At 39.1% G+C, this 25,538-nt stretch overlaps 2 protein-coding genes across 4 annotated transcripts; both read left to right on the forward strand.

Annotated features, from left to right (window-relative positions):
* The first annotated feature begins 1,561 nt into the window (after nucleotides 1-1,561).
* SPO11 (SPO11, initiator of meiotic double stranded breaks) lies at nucleotides 1,562-15,034 on the forward strand. Of its 3 annotated transcripts, none has more exons than XM_027646263.1 (14): nucleotides 1,562-1,640; nucleotides 2,319-2,465; nucleotides 5,022-5,135; nucleotides 7,959-8,047; nucleotides 8,622-8,688; nucleotides 8,891-8,999; nucleotides 9,604-9,690; nucleotides 10,671-10,707; nucleotides 10,931-11,040; nucleotides 11,909-12,008; nucleotides 12,517-12,554; nucleotides 13,367-13,443; nucleotides 13,639-13,750; nucleotides 14,318-15,034. In XM_027646263.1, exons 2-14 carry the CDS (start codon nucleotides 2,368-2,370, stop codon nucleotides 14,435-14,437), a joined length of 1,158 nt encoding a protein of 385 aa, XP_027502064.1. In that variant the 5' UTR covers nucleotides 1,562-1,640; nucleotides 2,319-2,367; the 3' UTR covers nucleotides 14,438-15,034. The 3 variants fall into 3 exon arrangements, with proteins under 3 accessions (XP_027502064.1, XP_027502065.1, XP_027502066.1); XM_027646264.1 differs by having other exon boundaries at nucleotides 1,590-1,626; XM_027646265.1 differs by lacking the exons at nucleotides 1,562-1,640; nucleotides 2,319-2,465 and having other exon boundaries at nucleotides 5,056-5,135; nucleotides 5,788-8,047.
* A 768-nt stretch (nucleotides 15,035-15,802) lies between these two features.
* Nucleotides 15,803-23,749, forward strand: RAE1 (ribonucleic acid export 1). Its single transcript, XM_027646108.1, has 12 exons — nucleotides 15,803-15,890; nucleotides 16,408-16,504; nucleotides 16,656-16,760; nucleotides 17,389-17,481; nucleotides 17,894-17,980; nucleotides 18,795-18,881; nucleotides 19,101-19,172; nucleotides 19,504-19,611; nucleotides 19,923-20,029; nucleotides 20,128-20,203; nucleotides 20,756-20,950; nucleotides 22,414-23,749. Exons 2-12 carry the CDS (start codon nucleotides 16,415-16,417, stop codon nucleotides 22,498-22,500), a joined length of 1,107 nt encoding a protein of 368 aa, XP_027501909.1. The 5' UTR covers nucleotides 15,803-15,890; nucleotides 16,408-16,414; the 3' UTR covers nucleotides 22,501-23,749.
* Nucleotides 23,750-25,538: the final 1,789 nt, after the last annotated feature.

The raw sequence follows: 25,538 nt of genomic DNA on the forward strand, positions 1-25,538 counted from the left end.
TGATTGCAGTTCATTTACTCATATTCTGGCTATGAATTTATTTAGTTAGAAATATCTATATTTGTATATATATGTGTAGTATAAGGTAGAAACACGAAAATTTTTTGTCGTTGTTACTTGGTTTTCAATCTCTGGTTTTTTAAAACTCAGATAGAAGCACTGAGTATTTTAGTTGGTTTTTTTTTCAGTTCTTGTTTGCTGCTATGAGGAAGAGATAAGTCATTAAATTGGCTTCTCACAAGTGGATGTGTTTAGTTTTGTTTGCAGTCTGTTGCTGGGGGCATGATATAATTTTGTCAGTTCCATATCAAACAAAATTTTTTTTTGTTTTGATGTTGAATTGTTGGAAACAGCTACAGAGATTTTACATAAATATTTCTGGAGTGATCTCAAGATACCTAAAGGCCAAAGACTTAAGATGAAAGATCTGAAAATTTCAATTTATTACTCCCATTTCTTTCACTTGCCTCTGTTAATTGGAGCACCCTGTGCTCATGTCATCATAGCCTGAGGTTTTCCTTGAATAAACCAATGCATGAATTTTTTAATTACCTACCCAAGCTGGATTTGGACGGCTTACTCTCAAAAGTACCAAAGAAGAAAGGTTCAGTGGTAGCAGCTAATGGAGCAGCAGGAGAAACCAGCTGCCTGCAACATCTTAAACACTACATCATCCAACTTGCTAACAACAAGTCTGAGCACCACGATGTTTGGAGTGCTGTTGGCTCTGAGCTGGATTGAGCACAGCTTCCAGTATTGTTGACTGCTGTGCATAAAAGATGGTATCAACAGTGGGCTTTGAAAATTTTCCTCTAGAAAGGGTAAGGCTTAAGTTATGTATGTCTTAAGTAACTGCTAACATGCTCAGAGTGAGCACTCTCAGAAGTCAATTATGATGATGTAAGTTAGGAGTTGAAAATACACCTTGGCATATCATAACTGCAAAAGTAAAAGCTGTTTAAATTTCTAGGATTTGCTTTTTTTTCTTAAATCTCAGCTTCCCTGGAAGCCAGTGATTCACAGCTCTTAGAACTGGGGGTTTATTATTTGCTTAGAACATAAGATTTCCAGAGCGTATTGAGAAAGACTTGAATATGTATCGTGAGACCGTTGCAAACCTTTGGAATCCTGAAAGCTAATGACAAAAATAGTGCTAAATCTTTAATCTCAATAGAAGTTGAATTCCATTTTGGGGAAGGAAGTGGAGCTGGAGCTTTTGGCTCTCTCAGCTTTCCTCCAGCCACTTAGAACAGTCAGGAACAGGCATTTGACATTAAGAGGAGAAAGAATGAGGAAAGTACTGATGGGCCATTTGGCCGCTTTCTAGGCCGAATTTGTTCCAGCAGTCTGGGTGCTATGGAGGTTGTGCTGAGACATCTCCTCACCCACGGCGGCTCCAGGGATGGGTCTGAGGGGAGGCCATGGTTGGGCGGGATGGCGGGAGATGGGCCTGTCAGGGGGGCGGGGCCATCGCCTGTCTGTCAGCAAGAGCGGGAGACACCATTGGTCGGTCAGAAAGGGCGGGAAACGCTATTGGCCGGTCAGAAACGGCAGGAAACGCCATTGGCCGGTCAGAAAGGGCGGGAAAAGCCCTCAGAGGGTCGGAAAGAGTGGGAGGAGCCCTTGGTCAGTCAGGACAGGTGGGGAAAGCCCTCCGTTGGTCAGGAAGGGTGGGAAAAGCCGATCGTTGGTCAGAAAAGGTGGGAAAAGCCGTTGGTTGTTCATAAAGGGTGGTCAAACCCCTCAGTTGGTCAGGACAGGTGGTAAAAGCCCTCAGTTGGTCATAAAGGGCGGGAAAATCTCTCAGTCAGTCTGGAAGGGCGGGAAAAGCCCTCAGACGGTCAGAAAAGCCCTCAGCTGGTCAGGAAGAGTTGGAGAATCCCTTGGTCGGTCAGAAAGGGCAGGGAAAACCCTCAATTGGTCTGGAAGAGTTGGAGAATCCCTTGGTTAGTCAGGAAGGGTTGAATGAGCCCTCAGTCGGTCAGGATGGGCAGGAAAAGCCCTTAGTTGGAAAGGATGGGCAGGAAAAGCCCTGAGTTGGACAGGATGGGTGAGAAAAGCTCTCAGGTGGACAGGATGGGTAGGAAAAGCCCTCAGGTGGACAGGACAAGCAGTGCCAGCTGCTGCTTGTTAGAAATGGAGGGAGAAGCCCTCAGTTGGTCAGTCAGGAAGGGCGGGAGAATCTTGACCTTGGCTGCTACAGAAAATTTCTGCCTTTTCTCTCTGCCCCTGGTTTGAGCTCGGATCATGAGTTTTACGTCCAGCATGCAGAAGAGCAGCTTCTAACTTCTGTGGTAACCTCTTTTGTCTCTTGTTAGCGTGGCTTCATCCCTTCCAGAGGAGCTGGATTGTTCTGTGCCAGCTGTCATGGGGGAGTGCAGTGTGTGCTCCACTGAAGTGCCAGCTGGGAACAAGGCCAACTTCAGGGATACAAGTCTGTCTGGATGTGACAGCCACGTCCCCAGGTAAAAGATGTGGAAAATAGCACCTGTACTCTCTTCCTGTGATAATGCTTAAGTAGGCAGCACACAACTGGAATGGGCTGGTGCTAATGCAAAAAACATACTCCCCTACAAAAACAAAGGGCTTCTCATGCTGCAAATGGAATCTCCATTCCCTCAGATCTCTCTAAAATGTCTCTGGCTACAGCCAGAAATAGAGAAAACCGTGACAAAATGAGTATACTGAATTACACCAACAAAAAACACTCATCAATTTTTAAAGAGTCTTTCTGCACACAGTATATCAGCCTCAAAGGATAGAACAGACTAGGAGCATCATCAAGGTATTTTAAAAAGAAAAGGCTAGATGATGATAATGATAAGAGTTCTTGGTCTCTGGCAGGGTATGGAAAGCTCATGACTTTAGAGATGCACAGTTCTAAGTTTTGGAGAGTGTTGGTTTATTACCTTGCAGATTTTTATTTGTAACTGTTTCTTTGGGGCATTTATGTTTTTTGCTTGCTAAAGATGCTACAATATTAATCTTTCACGCTATTTGTGTTGAAGATCAGTTCTTGTTTTGTACAGAAACAAGTATCCACTCGTGCTGCAACCTGTTAGAAGTGATCAGGCAAACCCTGTGAGCTGTGCAGCACCTTCTCCTTCTCTGCTCACATGTCACTGTTGGCTAAACCACAATGAATTTTAAGTAGGCATACTTGGCCAGTGTTGCATGTTTGCTTATTAAAATTCAGATAATCTCTGCAAAAGGGGACAGAATATCAGCAGGGGGTACCCAGAGACTTGCTGTCCTCTTCCTCCTATTTTACATATTGCATATTGCATATGACATTTACAACTTCTGTTGGCTGACAAATTAGGAAATTGGGATTGGAGCAGAAACCTGGACTTTCAAATTCTGCAGCAAACCTGGAAGTACATGTGGAATATTAAGACACTTACAGTGGACAGAACCAAATGAATAAGTAAAATATTTATGAGTATGAAAGCAATAACATGGTTTAGATTTCCTACCTGTTCTTTCATCCGTCTGCCCATACAGATTTTTATTGTCACCAACACTAATTTGTGTGGTGTTGGAGCTCTGCACCAGAGTCAGCTTTGCTTACCTGTTTTACCTCTTGCTGCATGGCACATTGAGCTCACCAGCCAACCATTTCCTCTGTGCTTAAAAGAATTTCTATTTTGGATATGACAGGGAGATGTAAGATTTTGAATCTGGGGGAAGAGACTAGGAGTCTGAAATTTAGGGAGTCTTGGAACTAATTCCAAAGCTATTATACAGTAGAAAATTAATTTATATATTGGCTGCATGAGCAGGCCTTCTTGTACCATCAACACTGCAAATGCTTCACTGTTTTACCTTTTTGAAAGTCATTAGTCTCTCTGTCTCCAAATTTATTCATCTGAAAAACAGGAGAAAACTTACATCGTGTTTCTTGAACAGTTTAATATTAGCAGACAAAAATGTCAGTAATACCATCAGGCTTTTTTAAGTACAGATACTATTATGACTAACATTTTAAAATAAAAGGTTAATACTCTCCAGAAATTGCTGTAAAAAATAACTATAATTCTGTTTCAGCAGAATGGGGAGTATGTGGAAGCTGAGCTACAAAATGGAAGAAATATGGTCAGCTGATAGAGGGGAGCCTTAGTGACAATTCATTGTTGTTTAAGGAGACTCAACCCAGCTTTAAAAATCATTGCTGATGTTGTAATGGGATAATTCATTTTGTGTGGCCTGTGCTGGTATTGGCTCATCTTTTCTCAGTGTATTACTTAATGACAAAATTGGACTTTGCTGATAAAACTTTGAGCTAAAGTAAATTCTGTATATTCCTTAATTCCTACCTAGCCTTGTGACAGTGTATAGTACATTTGTAATTTTAAGGACAGCTGAAGTGTTGGAGTCAGATTGCTTATGAAAATAAAAAGCATCTGTCATAACACTCAAACCAGGCCAGGGTTTTGCTGTAAGGGATCTGCTGCAAGGGTACTTTGTCTTTTTAGGTGAAAGATCCAGATTTTATTCTCTTCATGGTGTGTCTGTCGAGACTGAGCCTTCGTATAATTAGAACCCTTAATAGTTTGTTCAGGGCAGCAGATCAAAAGTTAATGTGCAATGGTACAACAGGAAGTGTTTGTGCTCTTGAACACTTATTAAATTTACAGCATTTAAAAAAAAAACTTTGCTGAAATCACGGCCAAAGCCAATATTACATCATTTATAGTAAAACATTAATCATTAGTCACAAACCAGCCGCTTGGTCTGAAAGTTCAGCTGGTGAAAAATTTGATGGTTTCAGGATTGAATAGAAATATACTTTAAATTGTGTCCTCAGTCAGGCATCTGGAATGGAAAGGCAAAGGTTTTAGGGAAACTGAGCAAAACAAAATTAGAAAAACAAAGGCGTTCTCCCACATTTCTGAAACAAATGGATGCTGAAAGCAGTTTTAGCTTCCATGACTTTTGTAAGAGTGGGGATACTTGATCAAAACTCAAAGTAGAATGAGATGTTATCTTATGATCTGTATCATTAATTGTCTTGGTTTCAGTTCTGAAGTTCTTGAAGCAATAGAAAATGTTATTCAAGGTGTACTTCAAAGCTTGGCCCAAAAAAAAGCACCTGTTCTCAAAGTGGCAAACAGAACAGACTGGAGGAACATAGAGTAAGTAGTATGCATTTTAAAGTTCTGCCTTCTATTAATATAAATGCCATGAATAGAAATTTGATTATATAACTTCCAGAAAAGTTAATCATAAGCAGTTCTGTAAGTATTAGAATCAATAAATAATTTGACTTCTTAAGAAGTAATGAACAAATAAAACATAAATGCTTAGTAACCACTGCGAACAGGCATCATCTATTAAATAATAGCAGACCACAGCATAAGGGAGAATGTAAACCCACTGTAATAGGGGTTGGACAGGAAAGGGAGGTACTGCAAACAATCATTTTCTGGAAGCAGTAGAAACCAGAAATGATATGTTTTGTTTGAGTGAAAAAACCTGTTTTGGGCTGGAAGAAATTACTAGCAATTCCATCCTCCAAACCCATTCTGTGCTTTCTTTTTTCTTTTTCTCTGCTTTTCCTCATAGTATCTTATTTCTTAAAATGGTGGTGATAAACTGAGCTTTTTATTCTTCAGAGAAGCTGCATCTCCCCTCTTCCCACTGTGTTTCTTACCTGTGTGGTGTGTTCTAAGTTAATCACCAGCCAGATAAAGCAAACCAAGTTTCCAATATGCTATCTAAATTTCAGGTCTTATGCCAGCTTATCTAAACAGGATTAGAATAAAAGCAACTTATCCTCCTTTACAGCACACTCTGTGATTTGTAGGAAAGTGCTTATGCAACAGTATTTTTCCAAGGAGCTCATTCAACCTGAGAATCCCCAATACTGAGAGATTAACTGCCCTCTATAATACAGAAGCAAATGAATAAAGGAAGACACAAATCTATCTCTGGCAGCTTTGTAACATCTTTGGACATCAGTGGGTTAAATAATATTCAGATTGATGCGATTACAGAGGTGCTTGTAAGTGTGGACACATTACAAACATTTAAGGGGGAGGAAGCACAGCAAACTTTCCAGGTGGAACACTTTGGTGGAACACTCATTTAATGAGAACAATAAACTTCTGCCAATCAAAAAACCTGAGGGGCCTGAAGGTAATCAGTTAACTGAAAGGCTTGTGTGTTCCAGGGAATTTAATGGTTTGTGTCTTGATAGTTTGACAAAAATGTTTCACTCAGATGTCTGTAAAATTAAAATACTGTAACAAAGTTATGCAATTTTTGGCAGTCTTCAGGGAAATGGCATTCCAGGCTAGGAAAACAAATGTGAGCCTTTAGTTGCCATCAGAACACATATGAGGAAAAATGTTCAAATTAAAACAAGTTAAGATCACAGTATGTTAAAAATAAGGCTCATCAATCACATTAAAAAAAAGCGGAACTATTATTTCTGGTGGAGAAATATAATCTCAGATATGTATTTCCATTGAGCAGTGACCTATATCCCACTTTAATACAGTTCAGGAAGATTAAAACAACAGTAAATAATCAAATAAAAATAAAATCATTATGCCAAAATATAATATGAACGGCAGAAAACACAATCGGTGGGGCATTATTTTTCTTTTTTAGGCAGCTTTCTCATACCCAACCTATTCCAGCTGGAATGTGCTGGGCAGGAATGAGTAGAACAAGAGAATGATTTCATGTTTGACATGTTCCTTGTAAACATTTGTAGACGCCCAGAGAGGTATTTACCTGAGAATGATGTCAATCAGTGAGAATGCCAAGCCCAGATAGCACAATCGCCTTTCATTTTCCAGTTTTATCTTTTCAGGAATTAAAAAAAAACTAAATACATCAAAAATTCCCAGTAGTGGAATAAAGATTTTATAGAAAACTCCTCTGCTCGAGAAAGCAGAGTCCCAGGAAGAATTGGAGTGTTCCGGGTTTAACCTGGGAGCAGCTCAGCCTGATTACAGTTTTCCTCTTCTTCTGTTACAATGTAGAGAGCAGGCGATGGTAAAGCACAAATACCTTTTAAATGTTGCACTACAAAGGCAATAAAGTTACTTTAAAGCTGGCGGGCAGATGCTACAGTGGGTTGTGCCTTCGGGTTTGTGCAGCGGGTGTGCTCTGCCACCCAACGGATGCACGAAGCAAAACCTTCGACAAACAAACTGAGAAACATGATGTGGTTTTCGATGAAATTACAGCCATTATACCACGAGTATTTTTAATAGTACACACAAAGCTATGAAATGGAAAGGAGTGCTTTAAAGTTAGGACTGCCATATTATAAGGCACTAAAACGATTTTCTGTAAAATAATGAAGTGTCCTTAAGAAAATAAGTGACTCTTTTGGTGAAATGTGCATCTCCACACACGAAACAGTGAAGCATGAAATGGTGGAGCTCATTTAGATTAAAAAGCTCTTTAGAGGACAGGATGGGCCACCTTTCTGTTTCCAAAAGTTAATAACAGAGTATAATTGAGTTCTTCTGATAATAATTTAAGGGCATAAACTAGATAATGTTATTGTCATCTGAAACAGTAACAGCTTGTCACACATTCTGCGTCACAAAGTCACTGTGTCAGACTTGATTTCTAGTGTTCTAATAATGGTTCACATTTTTCCCTGTCATTCATTCCTTTGTTTTCATGTTAAAAAGTTATTGATGCTGATATATTAGTGGTTCTAAACATAACTAAACTATTTTTCTTGTCTCTACTTTTGTCTGGAAACTTATATGTTTTATGCTTAAATTCAGTCTTGAAGCATCTTGGGAAACTCTTTCCTGCCTTTTTTCCTTTGGCCACTCTAACTCCACCCAAGCTGATGGTTTCTATGCTGAGTCTGAAAATAGCCCTGGAGTATTTGATTATAGGAAAGGGATCTGAGGCTGAATTACCTTGCAGGCAACAATTTACATGTATTCAGTGAGTTTACATTGTATTTGTTTGGAATGTGTCAGATTTAAAGATTCTGTAGGTCTACAGATGATACCACGTTGTACTACAAAACAGATAAGAAGTGACTGTCCTCAATCAGCACCAAGATTTGGTAAGTTAAAAAAAAGTCCAAAAGAAGAAGAATTGGGGTTTTGGTTTGGGGGTTTTCTTTGTGTTGTGGTTCAAAACTTTGTAAAAAAAAAAAATTAAAATATTATGCACTGCAGTTTATAATTGTGTGGCTGATATAACCTGATACTACGACCAGCCCTTCAGCTTTTCTCTATTAAATTATAGTGAGTGAAATTAATACAATATTCTTAGAGTTTTTCCCCTCCCTGAATGAATATTAGCTGAAGGCATATTCAAAAGGTCTTAATGTAAAAACATCACCCTTCTTCAAAAAACTGGCTAGGAAAAGAATCTTGGAATACAGACAATAAGGTCATTTCTTTTTCTAACTCAGTCATTTAATGTCTTGGCCTGGACATCAGGGCACACATTCCCTCACTTAACTCCATCATATTTTTTCTTGTTATGCTAGAAATTACTGAGTCTATTGATTAGTACAGTCTCTCTGTATTTTCACAGCACATTAAAATTTCAGTTTTATTTATGGGTCAATAAAAAGACAAATGATTATATAACCACTTCAGAAAATTGATATTTTATAATTTTTTTCCCAGCTCTTATGCTCAAAATATTATCTATGATCTATAAGATGGTGCAGAGCAATACTTATGCAACTAAAAGGTAACAGAATTTCTGTAATTTCAAATAAAGCTGTATTTTAAGTATGTTTCTGTGCAAAACAGCCTACAGGATGCAAACCTGCAGGATTCCTGCACAAAGAATGTTTTAGGTTGATCTGATTGATGATGCTCTTTATAAATTTCTCCTGAGCCTGCAGCTGCTTCAGGATTATCATTGCAAATACAAACTTTTGTCTTGACAGAGATATATATTATTCAGATACTCTGCTGTTTGGTAGCCAAAGTGCTGTGGACAGTATAATCAATGACATTTCCTGCATGCTTAAGATACCCCGGAGAAGTCTGCATATAGTAAGTGGCCTCTTATAAATGCTTTTGTCATTATTTCTGAACCTTAAAGATTAAACTGAAAGGGGAAATATCGTGAAAAGTTATCAGTGGGAATTACACTGTTAAAATAAAAAGTGTCATTAATGAAAATGAAACCTAATTATGGTTTGTCGTGGCACTCAAAGGGTTTCTTTCTTCACAGAAAATTCATAGAGTTTATTTCGTGGACAAACTACCAGTTAAAATCACAGAGGCTTTTGCTATTATCTAGTGAAGGCAGTGCTTAAACTTTAGAGTGCAAGGCACCTGTTTAGCAGTTTGTACTCAAATCATTTGCTAACTTGGGGGCTAAATGAAAATTAAACTATATCAGAAATGTAACAACCAGTCAAATTCACTTGTATCTTGTGCCTTCCAAGGGTTCCTTTGTATCTAAACTTATTTATTGTAAGTATGCCTTGATGTGCATCATGACAACAACATTGTTTAGTGTTTAAGGGGCTGATGGCAGTTGATCACTGCTTAGTCCTGGCCAGGATTCTTTTCAGAAATGTCTTGTTTTGCCTGTGCAGTGTGACAGCCTGTAACTGTCCATTTACTGTGTACAACTTACTATTTTTTCCAGCTGTCTACAACTAAAGGTTTTGTTGCTGGTAATTTAAGTTACACTGAGGAAGATGGTACAAAAGTGAATTGTACCTGCAGTGCAACAGTATGTATTATAAAACAGAAACAGTAATTCATAGTGTCTGCCTTTACAAGATACTTCTTGTAGTTTAGGTCACTGTACACATTTATTACACAATTCTGCCACGATAGATTGGCTTCTGGCAAAAGTGGTTTAAGGAGATGAGGTTCAGCTGACCTGAAAGCTTTCCTATAGCCATGCAGAGTATGAAGGCAGCAGCAGAACTCAGACTTGCTGACTACTGCCACAATTTTCTGGAAAATGTGTTCTCTGTAAGCCTAAGTCACTCATTTCAAAAACTGAAAGATAACCTTAGCTGCCCCTTACACTTTGTAAGCAGTGCCTTGTTATTAATGCTCTTCTGCAGCTCTTCATACTTTTATTTGCTGAGCTCTTCCACCCTGGCACCGGAGGTGATTCAGCAGTCAGAAGTAAAAACAGACCACACACTTCAATATATACATATTCTTTTGCCAAGTTCTTCCTCCAGTTCCTGTTTTCTCATCCATATGCTTGCCAGATTGAGCCAATCCTAATAGGAGATGCAAAGTAAACACTACTATGTCTTCAAGCTCTGGCTCCAAAATACATATAAAATCAGGTTATAGGTCAATAAAAGGAAGGATTTAATTCTTAAATATTTTAAATTTGTATTAAATTATCTGCCTTCACACCAAGCAGCCATTTTTTTCTGGCTAAGACAGATAAAAATTAATCAGGTTATTGTCATTATCTGTCACGCCCATATGATGAACAATCTTCTGCCATAGTTTTGAAAAGCATCTTGTCATGACAGGGGGACTCCTAGAGAATGACACAACAGAGCAGGATATGAATGGCTGACTAGGCTCATAAAAAGGTGAAAATGTCAAGATTGATCTTGTATATGCAAGATGAATGGTTGTTTCGAGATGTAATTGTGTCCTTCATTACCTAATGCTGTTATTTTAAAATATATAATCTTTTTCTATTTAAAATGATTAATCTCATTTGTGTTGTTTTAGGCAGTCTCTGTGTCATCTAATGTTCAAGGAATTAAAAGTATCCTTTGAGCAAGAACTTTCATCATAGACTGAAAAAATAAAGTAAAAACAAAGATTATTCCAAGTTAAACAATGTTCTGGTAATTTTTTCTTTGCTTTTTGGCTCTGAAATTGAGTCATGATCACTGCTTTTGGCTCCAGAGCAGGTATTTCAGAGCAGTTAAGTTTTAATTGATTGGTATGATGGATCACTTTGCATGCAGCTAGCCTTAACAGAAAAGATTTAATCTCACATGCCAAATTTGTGTTAATTGTAGAAAAAGATGCAACTTTTCAGAGGCTCCTGGATGATGACTTCTTCAACAAAGTGTCCCCATGTATCATGGTTACGGTATGAATCTTACATTTCATATCCTCCAGCTAGACCTAATTTAAGTAATACTTCAGTATTGTAGAGGTGCTCAAACTTGGGCAAAAGGCCATAATAAAATTAATGTGAAGCATATATAACAATACTTTAAAAAATTTTATTATCCTCATAGAAGTATGAAATATATATTCTAAATACTTATTACCTCCTTAGAGCTTGGTAGCTTATCAGCTTCCTGTGCTGCTGCAAAGTCTCAGAAAGGCTCAACTGCTGAGTGACCTTTTGTCCTTCAGGATCCAAGTTTCAGCAAACCCAAATGAAACAAAACTGGTTGATTTTGGATTGTACTGAAGGAGCTATGGAGCCAGGAGAATTAACAGGAATGTGTAAACTCAATATACATACAATGAGAAAAAAAACATTTCCCCACACCTGAAAGAGAGAAACAGTTCTCCTATGCTGCATATCATTCTGTTTTAGTCAGCCATAGCAAGAACTTGTTTTATATTGTTCCATTAGTGACACAAATATTATTTTGAGATAAAAAAGTGGCCTTCCTACACCAGCTTATACAGACACTAGGGTACCTCTATACATCAACTCCCAGACTTTACAAATTAACTCCTTGAACAGAGGAATGTCTGATACTTCTACAGTGCCCATAACCCAGAACACCTGCCAGGCTGCTCCCAGCCCATCCCTCCCTCCTCACAGAGCCAAAATAGAAGCATAGAACTCTCCCTGCAAAACAGCTGCTGGAGAAATGTTTCTGCCAGCACTTTGTTTGTTTGTTTGCTTGCATGCTTTTAAATGACAAATGTAAACACATATGTAGCCAGATGTTGTTCTAGTTAGTCTAAAACTGTTTGCTTTTATTTTATTTCTTTAGGGAAGAGGTGTACCAGATCTTAATACTCGACTTTTGGTCAGGAAGCTGTGGGATTCTTTTCAAATTCCTATTTTCAGCCTTATGGATGCAGATCCACATGGTAAATCTGTAGAGGTTCAGTGGTATAAAAGGAAAGCAAAATTTGCTTAGAATGTCTTTTCTCACTCTTATGGGAAGGTTCTGAGAGCCCAGAAACCCAGCACAATCAGAAGGGTCTGTATCTACATTGATCTCACATGAAATTAGGAAGATTAATGCAAAATGAGAAGCAGCTGCTCAAAGCAAGAGTATTAAGAGATATGGATGAGACAAGATAAAGAAAGACACCTTTGATGATAAATGTTGGACAATGTTTAAAAGGGCTGCTTATTCTTGGGTTTGAATTGACTATGCATAGACAGTGTAGAACATTTAACTGTGTGAAGGTGACTTATTATGCTCAAATTCTGATTATTTTAACATACTCCAAAAATATTTGTAAGCCATAAAGAACCTCACTAATCTTAAAGCCATAACTGTTATGCCATAAAATTGAATTAGACAGTCTCCTTAAAAATGCCCAGTGTGCAGACTAACAGACACTTGATTTTTGGTGTTCTGCAACCCAGGTGTAGAAATAATGTGCGTCTACAAATATGGATCTGTGGTGAGTATACTTTTTCCCCTTCAAGTACATTGTTTTGTAGCCCAGCCTGGAAGCTGGAAGGTATGAAATGCTATAACCTTTGTTAGGAGGTTTTGTTCAGTTACAGGGCAACAGGTGTATCAAATGAAACTAGAATAGGCTGTGATCATACAAACAATGGAAGTATTCCTTTATACAACATGTAATTTACTTGGCTGTAGGGTGCTGTAGATGACAAAAGTTTTCATGGATTCTAAAAGCAACCTGACAAAATCAAGTAGTACACCACTACCAGTTCTGGCTCAGAAAGTTGGAGTCAGAAACCACTGGGAGCAGGGGGAGTATTCTGAGAAGTATCATTACCTGGTTATTTGTTTTTACACTTTTCCCTAAGATATTTCCTGTAGCCATGATACGGGGCCAGATGAACTTTTGTCTGGGTTATTTTTATATGATGTCATACTTTACAGCAGAAAATGTCAGAAATTTCCAGGTTTGATTGTCATTGCCCTCTTGGCTAATTTTTTTTTTTTTTTTTTGCAATCAGACACATACTGACTGTAAAAATCCTAAACAAACTGTTCAGACTAGACCAGCCTAAACTGCACTAGTCTAGAACCTGTCCTAGGCCAAAGGGTGCCAGTTTTAGCAAAGGAGGGGGTTCCTGGCAAGGGGACATGATAAACTTCAGTTGCACTGTGCTCTCCTATACTGAGAGTGAAAATGCCCACTTGTCTTTGTAACACAACCTGACCATGACCTTGTAAGGCATATATCTCAAATAACTTACACTACAAATCACTGAGTGTTACAGTTAACCTTTCTTGTTTTAGTCAATGTCTTTTGAGGCCCATCATCTCGCTGTTCCATCTATAAAGTGGCTTGGTCTCCTTCCATCTGATCTCAAGAGGTCAGTAATTCCCCAAAGAAACAGAAGTGTTCTTTTGGTTCATAGACAGCAAATGCAATCTGACTTACTGCACAAATATCTGTTTAAATACATTATTCTTTTCACACATTATTTTGGCTTAATATAAAGAAATAAGCTGGAAAAAATATATTTTTAAGTGTGTGAGGAAATCTAAGAACTTTATTTTCTTTTCAGATTAAATATAAATAAAGATGCCCTGATTCCATTTACAAAACAAGATCAAAATAAGTTGGCAAGTATACAGAAGAGACCTTACATTGCTTGTCAGCCACTGTGGAAAAAAGAAGTGTGTATAAACCTACTGTTTCCTATTTCTTCCTCCCCACAGGACAAATCCTATGTCTGACAAGCAGAACCAGTAAGGTTTTGCAGCCCTAAAAGAAGGCAAGATTGGGAAAGCCCTGGGATGTCTCTCTGAACCAGGGGGACTCAATGGCTCTCAGAAGCATTTTAAGCTCTCCTGCCATAACTGCTTAAAGCAGTTCCTTAGTCAGTACCAGACCTCTAATCTTGGCTGTAGCTTTTAAAATATAAATATCTCAATTCAGGCACATATTCTGTGAAATGGTTAGAATGGAAGAAAAGGGGGTGTGCACCTCCTCCTTCCTGTTGATACTCATAAGTTGTGTTCCTGTGAGTTGCACACAAGAACATACAATAAATAATCAATAATCTCAGCTCGGTGAAAGGGGCTTTGCAGCACCATTTCCAGTCATACTGACTTTACAGTTTTACATGCACATCCAGTGAGTGTAATTCTTACTTAAATTCTTACCTAACCCTGGATCAGGCTGTTACAGCATCACACATTAATTTTTTTCCTTTTTCTTTCTTTTTTTTTTTTTTTTTCAAGCTGGAAATGATGGCAGCATCTAAACTGAAGGCCGAAATTCAAGTTCTAACTTCTCTCTCACAAGATTACCTTTCCAGAGTCTATTTACCAAACAAACTGCAGTTTGGTGGATGGATATGAGCACTGTTTTGCAAATGACATGTTTTTCTATATATTGATTTGTTTTGTTGACTGCTCTTAGAGAAAAACCCTGCAGAGACAGAGGAGTATCTGTCAGCTTCTTGTGAGGTTTCTTTATCACTGTATCTAGATTACAATTTTCTCTTTTTGCAGAATACTGCTGCTTTCATTCTATGGTTTCTGCAGTGTAAAAGTGCCAAATGCCATGATACACACAGAAAAGATAATGAAATATGTTGTTGCTTGTCAGAAAAATGTTAAGTTTAAAAATGTATCCAAGAATTGCTTTGCCTTCTGTCTTAAAGCACAAGATGATGTTGTACCAAGCTTTTTATTTTTGAAGGGAGTGAAAGACTTGGTTAAGAATTTATTGTATGTGACTCCTTTTGGATTTTGTTTTAAGTACAACACGGTGGGGGTTTGTGTTCACTGTAAATTCAGACCAAAAAAGTCAGAGATAATTCTTTATTACTGCATGTCTCAAGCAGCTATAAATGTTCCAGCAATCAAATTTCTATCTGTCTTCCATGAATAAGTAAGAAAGCAGATGTTACTGATTAAGAAGTTAATAAACAGTCCTGTTAATGATGCACATCATAACAGAATCCCTTGTCCATTTTATTTATTTAGTTGGCTCTAATACAGTAAAAAGGAGCAGAAAACTGTGGTGATTAAAGTGTACAATAACTTTTATGTGAGGAAGGCAGATTGACTGCCCAGAAAATAATTCCAAAACTGTCCTAGAGAGTTGCCAGCACAGATCTTACAGACAGTATTTCACTATATTTATCTATTTGGGGTTTTTTACTGCTCTTCCACCAGTATCAAATTCGAATTTAAATTCCTTTTTATTTACTGCACAGTAGCAGCGTTACAATTGACAGTGATGGCTGGTGTCCAGTGTGGACCCAGGGGACACAGGGATGATCCAGCAGCAGGAGGGTCAGGTCAGGAGCTGTTGTGTGTTTGGCCTTGAGGAAGGATTTATCTGCATGAGAATGAGTTTCTGGAATAGCTGGGGCAGCATTCTACCAAAGGTTTATTGCTGTTTGAAACGAAACAGGTGACATGACACAAGCACAGAACAGAACGTGCTGACTTGGAAGGGACCCACAAGGATCCTCGAGTCCAACTCCTGGCCCTGCACAGGCCCATCCCCAAGAGCCACACCATGTGTCATCCAAACGCTCCTAGAGCTCTGTCAGCCTTGGTGTTGTGCCCACTGCCGCGGGGAGCCTGGTCAGTGCCCAACCACCGTCCGGGGAAAATCCCGTATCCCGATGTCCGACCCAACGCTCCCCTCCGGACGGACCCGCTGTAACGGCCCCGCCCCGCGCGCCCAGTGCGCAGCCGCGGCCCCGCCCAGCGGCGCCTGCGCAGGGAGGAGCGGCCCGTCCCGTGCGCGCCGTTGGGACCCGTCGCTGAGGGCACGGCCCGAGCGGGCCCCGCTCCGGTGGGTCACGGGGAGGGGGAGAGCGGCCCCGCTCCGCCGCTGGGGCAGGGGAGGGGCAGCGCAGCCCCGCTCCGCCGCTGGGTCGGGGAGGCCCGGCCGAGGGACTCCCTGGGGCAGCTCCGGCCTCCGCCGGCCGGGACCCCCGCGGAGCTGTACGGCCTTGGTGCCCCCCGGGCGGGGCGTGAGGCGGGGGGGCAGCACCGCGGGGCGGGCTCGGGGCCAGCGGGAGGCACGGCGGAGATGGCTCTCGAGAGGGATCCCCGGCAGGGAATCCTCGGCAGGGAATCCCTCCTCCCTCCAGGCGGGAGGTGTCAGGGGTACAGCTGCGACGAGAAGTGTCCTTTTATTTATTTAACTAATTAACTAATGAATTTGGTGTATCTGTACATCCCCGAGTGCTTTCCAGGGCCGCGCTGGTGTAGAGGCTGCGGTCAGACGCCCCGGGCACGCTGGAGGGCCTTGCAGAGGCTTTGCTGAGGGCCTTGCAGGGCTCGCTGAGCCTTTCCCTCCTTCGCAGGGCCAAGATGAGTCTGTTCGGATCCACGTCGGGGTTCGGCACCGGCGGCACCAGCATGTTCGGCAGCACCACAGCAGATAACCACAACCCCATGAAGGTACGAGTGCCAGCCCCCGTGGGCACCACGTTCCACTTTATGTGTCAGTGTGTCACAACAGAGCCTAAAATTTGCTCCGTAGGAGTAATAAGATCTCAGTTCACAGTCTTTCAAACGTGGCAAGTTTTGTTTTGTCTCCTGTTCTTTGTAGGACATCGAGGTAACATCTCCACCTGATGACAGCATCTCTTGTTTAGCATTTAGTCCTCCCACGCTGCCGGGTAATTTCCTCATTGCAGGATCATGGGCCAATGATGTAAGTACTCACAGTCAGACATGCAGGTGAATAATGTGGGAGCATTGGTGCCTAAATGGCAAAATAGCATCCTAAAAACTTGTACCGGGGCACCTGATTATATAACTTGTTGAAGAACTCTAAAATTTGTGTCTGGTACCAAGGCATTAAGTTTGACAAAGCTGGTAAATCATCCAGTTTGACAGTGTAGCCTCAAAAAGATTTAAGTTCATGCAACATTATTCAAGTTTGTTTGAAGTGAAGGGTGAGATCCCAGCTGGCAAAAGCAGGGAGGGAAGATGAATGTGGGCATGTTTTTTAACTGTTGTGTTTGATCTACTGGCTGGTGGCCTGTAGGGAGCAGCTCCTGCCCAGCTGGGGGTTAAAGGTTCTGCAGGAGAGCACGGTGAGCTGTTTCATGTTCTTAAGGTACTTTGAAGTGAAGTTGAAGTTGTGGGGTTAAGTTTTGGCTGTACAGGTGAAAGGAACATAATCAGAGAAAATAAGGTTTCACTAGTTCTCAAAAAAACTACAAACCTCGGTGTTTATAATCTCACTTAATGTTGGATAAACTAAGGCTGGGACCTTCAGGACAATCTTTTAAGTTTGTGTTACTGTGTTACCTCTGCATCTGCTTCTCCTGTTACAGGTTCGCTGCTGGGAAGTTCAGGATAATGGACAGACAATTCCAAAGGCTCAGCAGATGCACACAGGGCCTGTACTAGATGCCTGCTGGAGTGATGTATGTTCCTATTTAAAATACACAGTTTTTACCAAAACTCTAAAAAAACTGGCATGTGATTTGCAGGCAGATGAGTGGCACATGTAGATATAGCCCATTGTATAGGTTTACATTGCTGTAAATATGTGCTAAGTGTCTTGTGGGATAGACTGACATGGGCTTAAGAAGGTTAAAAGTGAGTTTAAAAGCTAAGAGTGTATTTTAAGCTAGATAAAACCTAGCTCTGTTTGCTCTTTTATGACATACAGGCATAAATAAATGTCCATTTTTGTGCTGCTTCTTCATCTTGCAATCCCAGTATGTGTTATATTGATGTTACACTATTATTAGAAGAGTCTAAGACTCAGCAGTTTTCTGACAGATACTTCACAATAGAACCAGTTAATCTCTTGGTCCTATTCTTGTTTTTTAGGATGGGAGTAAAGTATTTACTGCTTCCTGTGATAAAACTGCCAAAATGTGGGATCTCAACAGTAATCAAGCAATTCAGATTGCACAAGTAAGTAAGCAAGCCCCAAACTATTAGGTGGTTCTTTTTACTTTTCTGTTTGTATTAAAATGTACCTTTCTCAGCATTTTTATATATTTGAGATAGTGAAGTGCACCTGAGTAGGTGATCAAAGTGATTTAAGTAACCTGTGCACCTGTTTCCTCTTGTTTCACTTAAAAGAACTTTTTCCATTGCTGCAGTGATCTCACTAAGTCACCCTGCTGCATTAGAGGGGAAAAAAAATTCAGATATCATTGTATTGACTTTCACAAATACCAGTTTTCTGCTGCAGCAATAACAGGGATCATAATTTACATTCTCAATATAGAAGTTAATATCTGTTCATAGAATGTGTAATTATGGTGACCAAAATGAATTGCCAGTTATGTAATTTAAGAGGAGAGTTAGTCCCTTTAATGATCACTTCTTGTATCAGATTCTCAGCCTTGAATTTAAAATCTTGCAATTAACGTAGACTTTTATTAAAAAATATTGGGTTTTAGCATGATGAATAATATCCTTTATAAATAAAGTCTTGCTCTCCTTAATTTATAATTCTGCTGTGACCATTTTCCTGTGTGAGGTGACTTGGTTGTAATTCTTTGTGTCAGGAACCTTTATATTTATGTGAGTGATTTTACAGCACTAAACACAATAAGGTCATGATCAACCTCTATCCTACTTGCCATGACTAAAATCATGAATTGCTTTTCTTGAATGGATGAAAAGTGTAAATAAATACAAAAATATGAGAAGCATAAACAAGAAGCATGCCCTGTTAGATTAGTAATTGTTTGTCTGTTTGTCCTTTTTTTTTCTTCAGCACGATGCTCCTGTGAAGACTATCCATTGGATCAAAGCACCCAATTACAGCTGTGTGATGACAGGAAGCTGGGATAAAACTTTGAAGGTATGATTTTCACCTGAACAAATGGACACAAAGTGTGTTGGTCGTTTGTGTATGAAAGTATGTATGTGAAGTGAAAATGTTTTATTAAATGCAAAGAGTGGAATAGCCTCACTTCACAGAATGAAACAACTTGTGCCAGTTGTGTGGCACAGGTTTTACTGAAGTAATTTGAATCCTCAGCTCCCAGTGTAAGTTTGTTCATTTTTCTTTTCCCATCAGTTCTGGGACACCCGTTCACCAACCCCTATGATGACACTGCAGCTCCCTGAAAGATGTTACTGTGCAGATGTGGTAAGCCAGGATATACAGGAAACTGGTGTCAGCAGGATGACTGGGAGTAGGAATAAACTGGCAGATTTTGGGGCTTCTCTAGGGTAGTACTGAACACTGGTAGTATTTAATCTCTGTGTGATTTTAGTAGTAGAACATAATCTGATCTTAATTTCTCAATGGCAGTGAAAAACTGACTTGTTATGTTCAAAGATATGTCTACAAATGAACTTTGTTCTTCTTCCCTCTAATTCCTTTAAGTTCATCAGAGTTTTCTGTGAAGTAATGGACTTCTCTGCCGTGCTGTTAACAAAAGTGTCTCTCTTCCAACTTGTTTTACAACCTTATCCAGGTTCATCCTATGGCAGCTGTGGCTACTGCAGAAAGGGGTTTGATAGTTTATCAGTTAGAGAACCAGCCTTCTGAATTTAGAAGAATAGAATCTCCTCTTAAACACCAGGTAAATTATAATATTTGTTATGAGTGTGTTTCTACAGATTGTTGACATTCTGGGCTTGACATTTCCTGGTAAAAACAAGCACTATTTCAAAGCAAGTTTTCTTAGTATGGCACATGACCTGGTCTGCCATTGATTTATTGGTGATTTTCATAAGGATTTAGAAATTCAAATACTATGGCCCAAATTCTCAACAGAATTTGACCCATCTCTTGACCTTGTTTGTGGTTTTGCTTTACTTTGATGTCTGTGATGTTTTGTGTCCCCATGGAAAAGAAGTTTCTCAGAATCCTTTGTATCTTTCTCAAATTTAGCATCGCTGTGTTGCTATTTTTAAAGACAAAGTGAACAAACCAACTGGATTTGCCCTTGGAAGTATTGAAGGAAGAGTAGCTATTCATTATATCAACCCCCCAAATCCGTAAGTATTTATTAAAACATCCTTTCTGTGTTGATCAGTTCACAATAATGAATCTAAAAAGGTATTTTTTTTAATTGATTTTTTTATTTCCCTCCCAGTGCAAAAGATAATTTCACTTTTAAATGCCATCGCTCGAATGGAACAAACACATCAGCACCTCAGGACATCTATGCTGTAAGTATTGAACATGTGCCACTCTATCACATACACAGGGCAGTTTACACTCATAATGTAAAGCTGGATCTGAATTGTTTGTTCTCCTTGACCTTTTGTCTTGCCAAAAGTTGTCTTAGGCATATATTTAAAGACCTGTCACACTGAAAGAGGAAAGACAAATTTTTATACTTCCCATAAAACAAGCACCAGATCAGCCTTTCATGAAATCATCAACAAGGGGAGTTGAGACTTGTTAATTTTGCAGATATTGAAACAAAACTTAATGTAGTTGTATAATACCATTATGCATAGAATTTTTAGGTACTACAAAAAAAAGTGATGCTTTTTCTTTTTGCTTTGGTGTTTTTTGTTTGGTTGGTTTTTTGGTTTTTGGTTTTTTTCTCCAAAAATATATCTGAAAACATTTTATAAAATAAGAGTTCTATCTAGTTGATGAGGTTTTTTTCCTGTATATTTACTCTTTTAGGCTTTAGCACATCTGTTGTGACTGTTCCCATCACCTGTTCACACATGTGGTGTTTTACACAGTATTTTTTTGTGGTTCTGCAGGTGAATGGGATAGCATTTCACCCTGTCCATGGTACTCTTGCAACAGTGGGATCTGATGGGAGATTCAGCTTCTGGGATAAAGATGCACGGACGAAGCTAAAAACCTCAGAACAGCTTGACCAGCCAATATCTGCTTGTTGTTTCAACCATAATGGCAACATATTTGCATATGCTTCCAGTTATGACTGGTCAAAGGTAAGAAGGTTTGGACTCTCATTCATGCTTGCAGTTGACAGCTGAGTCTGTCCTTGTCACTGAGGTTTCCACTGTTTGTTATAAACAGAAGCTGGGTTTTTCTAGTTTTTAAGAGAATTTACAATGGTCACTTTGGACACCTGATGAAGTTTTAACACTGAAATTGTGCATTCTGGGGGTTTTGGCTTCAGCTGGGCAAGATTGCTAAACGATGCTGTCTTGCAAATGTGGATGAGCAGAATGTACATTCCATGATTCAGAAGTGGCTGTGGTTGCTCACACACATTCTGCCCTGGGCAGTGTCCTGGGGCAGTGTGGCACCCAAACAGGTTCCCACAGATCTCTTTGAAATGCACAACTCTGCTTCCTGTGCAGGGGAGGAAAAGCTCTGACTGTGGTTATAAACACCCCAGTGTTTGAATGCCACGTACTGAATTTTCACTACAACTCAGTGAAGCTTTTTGATGGTGCTTATTTATGCGTTTCTCTTCCAAACTTAACAAATATATTGAAGAGAATCACAACAAATGTGTGGAAAATCAGTACTTCTTAATAGTTTAAGAAGGGAGGGTAGCAAGATTGAAGTGTAACTGATTTCCATGGTACGTTGAGGATAATATTCCCTTGTATTTAGGACTGAAATGAATGCAGAAGTCACACAGATTAACTCAATTGCATGCCACAAAAAGCAAAATTTTAATTGACTGCATTGTATCTAGTCTTCTGCCCGAAGATAACTCACTGGTGCCAGGGCAGATGAATTCTTCACTTCTAATGCTTGGGTAGACTGCAGTGGTAGAGGTGGACCAGCTATCTGTAAATCAGTATTAAGTAGTAAAACCAGTAGGTGTTAAGTACTAAACTTCCTTCCCAGAACCATTTCTTTCCATAGTGTTGGTAATTTCCAACTTACATGTTGGACTTCAGTGGCTTTATTAGTGTTTACTCTCCTTGATTTGGATACTTGGGTCTTGAGCTGGTAATGTGGATGCAAATAATGTCAATATGCAAAATGACATATTTGCATCTGCAGTTGGGGAAGAGATAATTTTGCAGTTGCCTGTAGAACTTGGGCTTCACTTTGAAAAGGTGTGACCTTGTGTCATTTAAAAGAGAGAAAATATAGAGTGAAGCTGGGTGACCTTTAAAGGTTTAAATAAATCATACTGAGTTTTTGTGCTGCATCTGTAAAGTAGAACTTAAGAGATGTGTGGTTATTTTTTTTTTATACTTTTAAAATGGATAAACATCCCTTAAATATTACTTTATATGCACAGTTCTTATAATTGCTTGTTATAGTAAGCTCTTTCTAATCCACCAGTGTGGCCCAATATCTGGTCTTAAAGGCTTTTAAATTAAGCCTTAATAAACAAAACTAATGGAATATCCATATTCTTACATTTTAAGGTTATGCTGATATTTCTTGTTTGAAGAGAGTAAATGCAGATTATTTTTCTTTTTAGGGTCATGAATTCTATAATCCACAGAAGAAAAACTACATTTTTCTGCGAAATGCAGCAGAAGAGCTAAAGCCCAGGAATAAGAAGTAGAGTCTGACTTGTGATACTCTACTTGTTCTGTTGTTCCTGCCTCTGCTCTTTTGCCATCTGGGCTCTGTTGCACCATGGTTCAGTTGACTTTGGATCACAAACATTTAGCAGGAACTGTAAAAATGACATTAAATGTAATCTGACTTGCTGGAGAACGTTTTTCAAATTAGATACTCTGATGTGTTTAAGAAAGAGAGTCTCGTAATGACATGACTTAACCACTCTCTGTTCCACAGCAATAATGAAATTGCAGCAAAATCAACATCTGGGGTAGATATTCCTGCTTTGAAGTGCAACCATTTGTATCTATGGATTTATTTTGTTAGTACAACATTGAAATTTGTTAATTATAATAGTTCTGGAGAAGTTGTATAAATACTGTATTTTTTGTAAGTACTTGAAGAATCACCAGTAATTCTTCTCAAAGGAGGCTTGTTTTTTCTTATTAATAATTCAGGGGTTCTTTCATTGCTTTCTGGTTTTTGAAATGGAAGCATTGTCTGCTGTATGCCAGGAAGAAATGCCTTGCAAATTGTTTTCCCTCCTTTTTTCAGATGAGTAGGAAGGTATGTAAGGGGCCAACAGCAGTGACAGAAACTCAAGACAGAAGATGGGCCCAGTGCAAACTTTAGTTTAGTTTCTTCTAACACTTCAGCAATGGTCACAAACTTTGAGCCACTCATGCTTATTCTAGTTCTAAGGAGAAGTTGCCAGTGGTGCCAAGTGTTCAAATGTTCAGTAACACAAGCAAACCATTAAAGGTTTTTATTCATGACCAAACCAATGTGTGCAAAATCCTTGTGACCTAAACAGCTTGGAAACTGACACCTTTTAGCATTAATAGTTGGTTGTTCTGCATCTCTCTTAACATGGTTTTGTCCTGGAACAGTGTTCAGGACTGAAAAAAATAGTCATTTTTGTAGTAACTAGAAAGTAGTGCTGGGGAGCTTCATCCAGATCAAAAATGCTGTGAAACAAAGCGAGTGGGTCTCTTTCTGACTTGAATCTACCACTGTTTACTTTTAACTAGTCAGTTGTATACATGCCAAAGTTTTCTTTTCAGAATTGAATGCTTGTTATTCCTGTCTAACTTGTTTATTTGATAATGACTGAATAAAAAGGGGGGGCGCATGTATAGAAATACATGTCATATTGTACAAATTCTCTGTAAAACTGTTATGTTTTATTGCTTATGGTTATGGATTCATGCTGCATTTCAAATAAAATTTTTACTAAATGCTTTTTTATATTCAAAAGTTCTGTTTATAATACCGTGGACAGTGTGGTGTGTTCACTTCTAGAAGCAGCTTCTTGTCCTTTCAGAGGCATTTTCTGAAAGTCCACTCCTTTTTCTCCAGCTGGGACTGCATTTTCCAATTGCTGTTTCACTACAAATATGATTCCTTTGGTTTTGGGTGAAGGAGTTGGGAGAACTGGTGTGAAAGGTCTTTTGTTTTGTGAGAGTGAATCAAGTTCCTTGGTATTTCAACAGGGATGATCTCTTTTATGTTTTTATTTCTCAAGACAATTTTTTTTCTTGCTATCTCTACATATTACATGGTTTTAGATTTCACCTTCGTGAACTGTTTGTTTTCTTTAAGGTAGGAAAGAGTTCCCAGCACTTATATCAGTAGCTGGTCATTTCCTCAAACATTTTTTCTGTTTCTGTTGATTTTTTTTTCCCTAAGGTTGCGATTGTTATGCAGCAATTTTTGGTTGTTAGCACATTTTTCCAGACTTCCCAGTCAAGTGAATGCCACCAAGCAACTGCAGGCTCAAGATTAGGTGGATGTGATCGTGGATGTGCAGAACTCCCACTGGTGTAAGCAGGGGAGAATGGAATGTATCATTGTTTCTTGTTTTAAAGAATCTGGTATTTTTAGTTTAAATACTCAGCAGTGTGAATTGAGTGAGAGAAAATAGATTAGTTTAGCAGGAACATTTCTGTGGGAATCCCATGGAGTCGAACCTATGTAAGTGGACACTAAAGCCAGCACTGCTCAGTCTTGTTTTGTAATTTGTTATGTGTTGATATGTTGAGTAGTTATTCTCCTGCTGGACTCAATTTCTTTGTCAGTGAGGCTTCAGAATTATTTAGTCATCACCTGCTGCTTGTTCAGACTGATTTTAGATGGGCATATTTTCCATTATGTTGCTGTGCATATTAGATATATTCAACTGGGAGGAGAGAGTCAAACTTTGAACTGATTTTGTTTTCCATTACCAAAGTTAAGAGAACACATTGGCAATTTACTCCTCCCTGGAATTATTGTGAGGCTGAGTTGTAAAGTACACACAGCTGTGTGCCTTCGAGCATCAAACATAAGTGAGGGCTTATTCACACACTAATAAATGTTAGAGCATTTCTGGAAATGTATTAACTTGCTATTCTGTGGCAGTTACCTGTCAAAAAAACCTGAGTGAAGAATGTAAGATTCCTATTTTCACCAGTTTTTTGAAATTTTGCTGTCAATGTTGGTGTTTTATTGCATGAAAATAATCTTTGGTATAAAGAGCAATTCAGTTAAGCCTCCCCAAATGGGAATATTTTACAATATTTTTAGATGAGCTTCCACCTGCTACTCTCACGTGTCAGTGGTTTTGCACATTGGTTTAATGAAGTGTATTTCAGAAAACTAAGCAATTGCAAAGTTTGTCTGCTAAAGCCTTTCACAAATGAAACCAGACATGTTTGCACAATGGCAGGCAGGCAGAGTGTCTTAATTTACCATCTGTCAGAGGAAATGCAATACTGAATTGGTGAGTACTCCAGCTTAGCACCTAGGCCAGGAAACAGGTCTGTTTGAGTTGTTTTCCAGAGAGGTATGGATTTGAGATCGAGGTGGGGTTAGGCATATGTGGGACATTTCAATTAAACTATTGCTTAGGCCTGGTTTAATTTAACTGTGAAAAAGTGCTGTTTGCAGATGTGGTGTTTGGACAAATTATGTCAAACCACTGCCACAAGGTTCACACTGTCCGGCCTTTGAAATGATAGAAACCACTTATTTCTCATTTGCTTTTTCTTCTTTGTTTGT

Source organism: Corapipo altera, unplaced genomic scaffold, assembly GCF_003945725.1.
Source record: "Corapipo altera isolate COAL_440 unplaced genomic scaffold, ASM394572v1 64, whole genome shotgun sequence".
NCBI lineage: Eukaryota > Metazoa > Chordata > Aves > Passeriformes > Pipridae > Corapipo > Corapipo altera.

Bases quoted from the DNA above. Each gene is read 5' to 3' on its own strand.
- SPO11 (XM_027646263.1), top strand. From the start codon at position 2,368: ATGGGGGAGTGCAGTGTGTGCTCCACTGAAGTGCCAGCTGGGAACAAG. The intron at 9,000-9,603 runs GTAAGTGGCCTC...TATTTTTTCCAG, and splicing joins CCCGGAGAAGTCTGCATATA to CTGTCTACAACTAAAGGTTT. The intron at 12,555-13,366 runs GTGAGTATACTT...TTCTTGTTTTAG, and splicing joins TCTACAAATATGGATCTGTG to TCAATGTCTTTTGAGGCCCA.
- RAE1 (XM_027646108.1), top strand. From the start codon at position 16,415: ATGAGTCTGTTCGGATCCACGTCGGGGTTCGGCACCGGCGGCACCAGC. The intron at 16,761-17,388 runs GTAAGTACTCAC...CTCCTGTTACAG, and splicing joins CAGGATCATGGGCCAATGAT to GTTCGCTGCTGGGAAGTTCA. The intron at 18,882-19,100 runs GTATGATTTTCA...TTTTCCCATCAG, and splicing joins GCTGGGATAAAACTTTGAAG to TTCTGGGACACCCGTTCACC.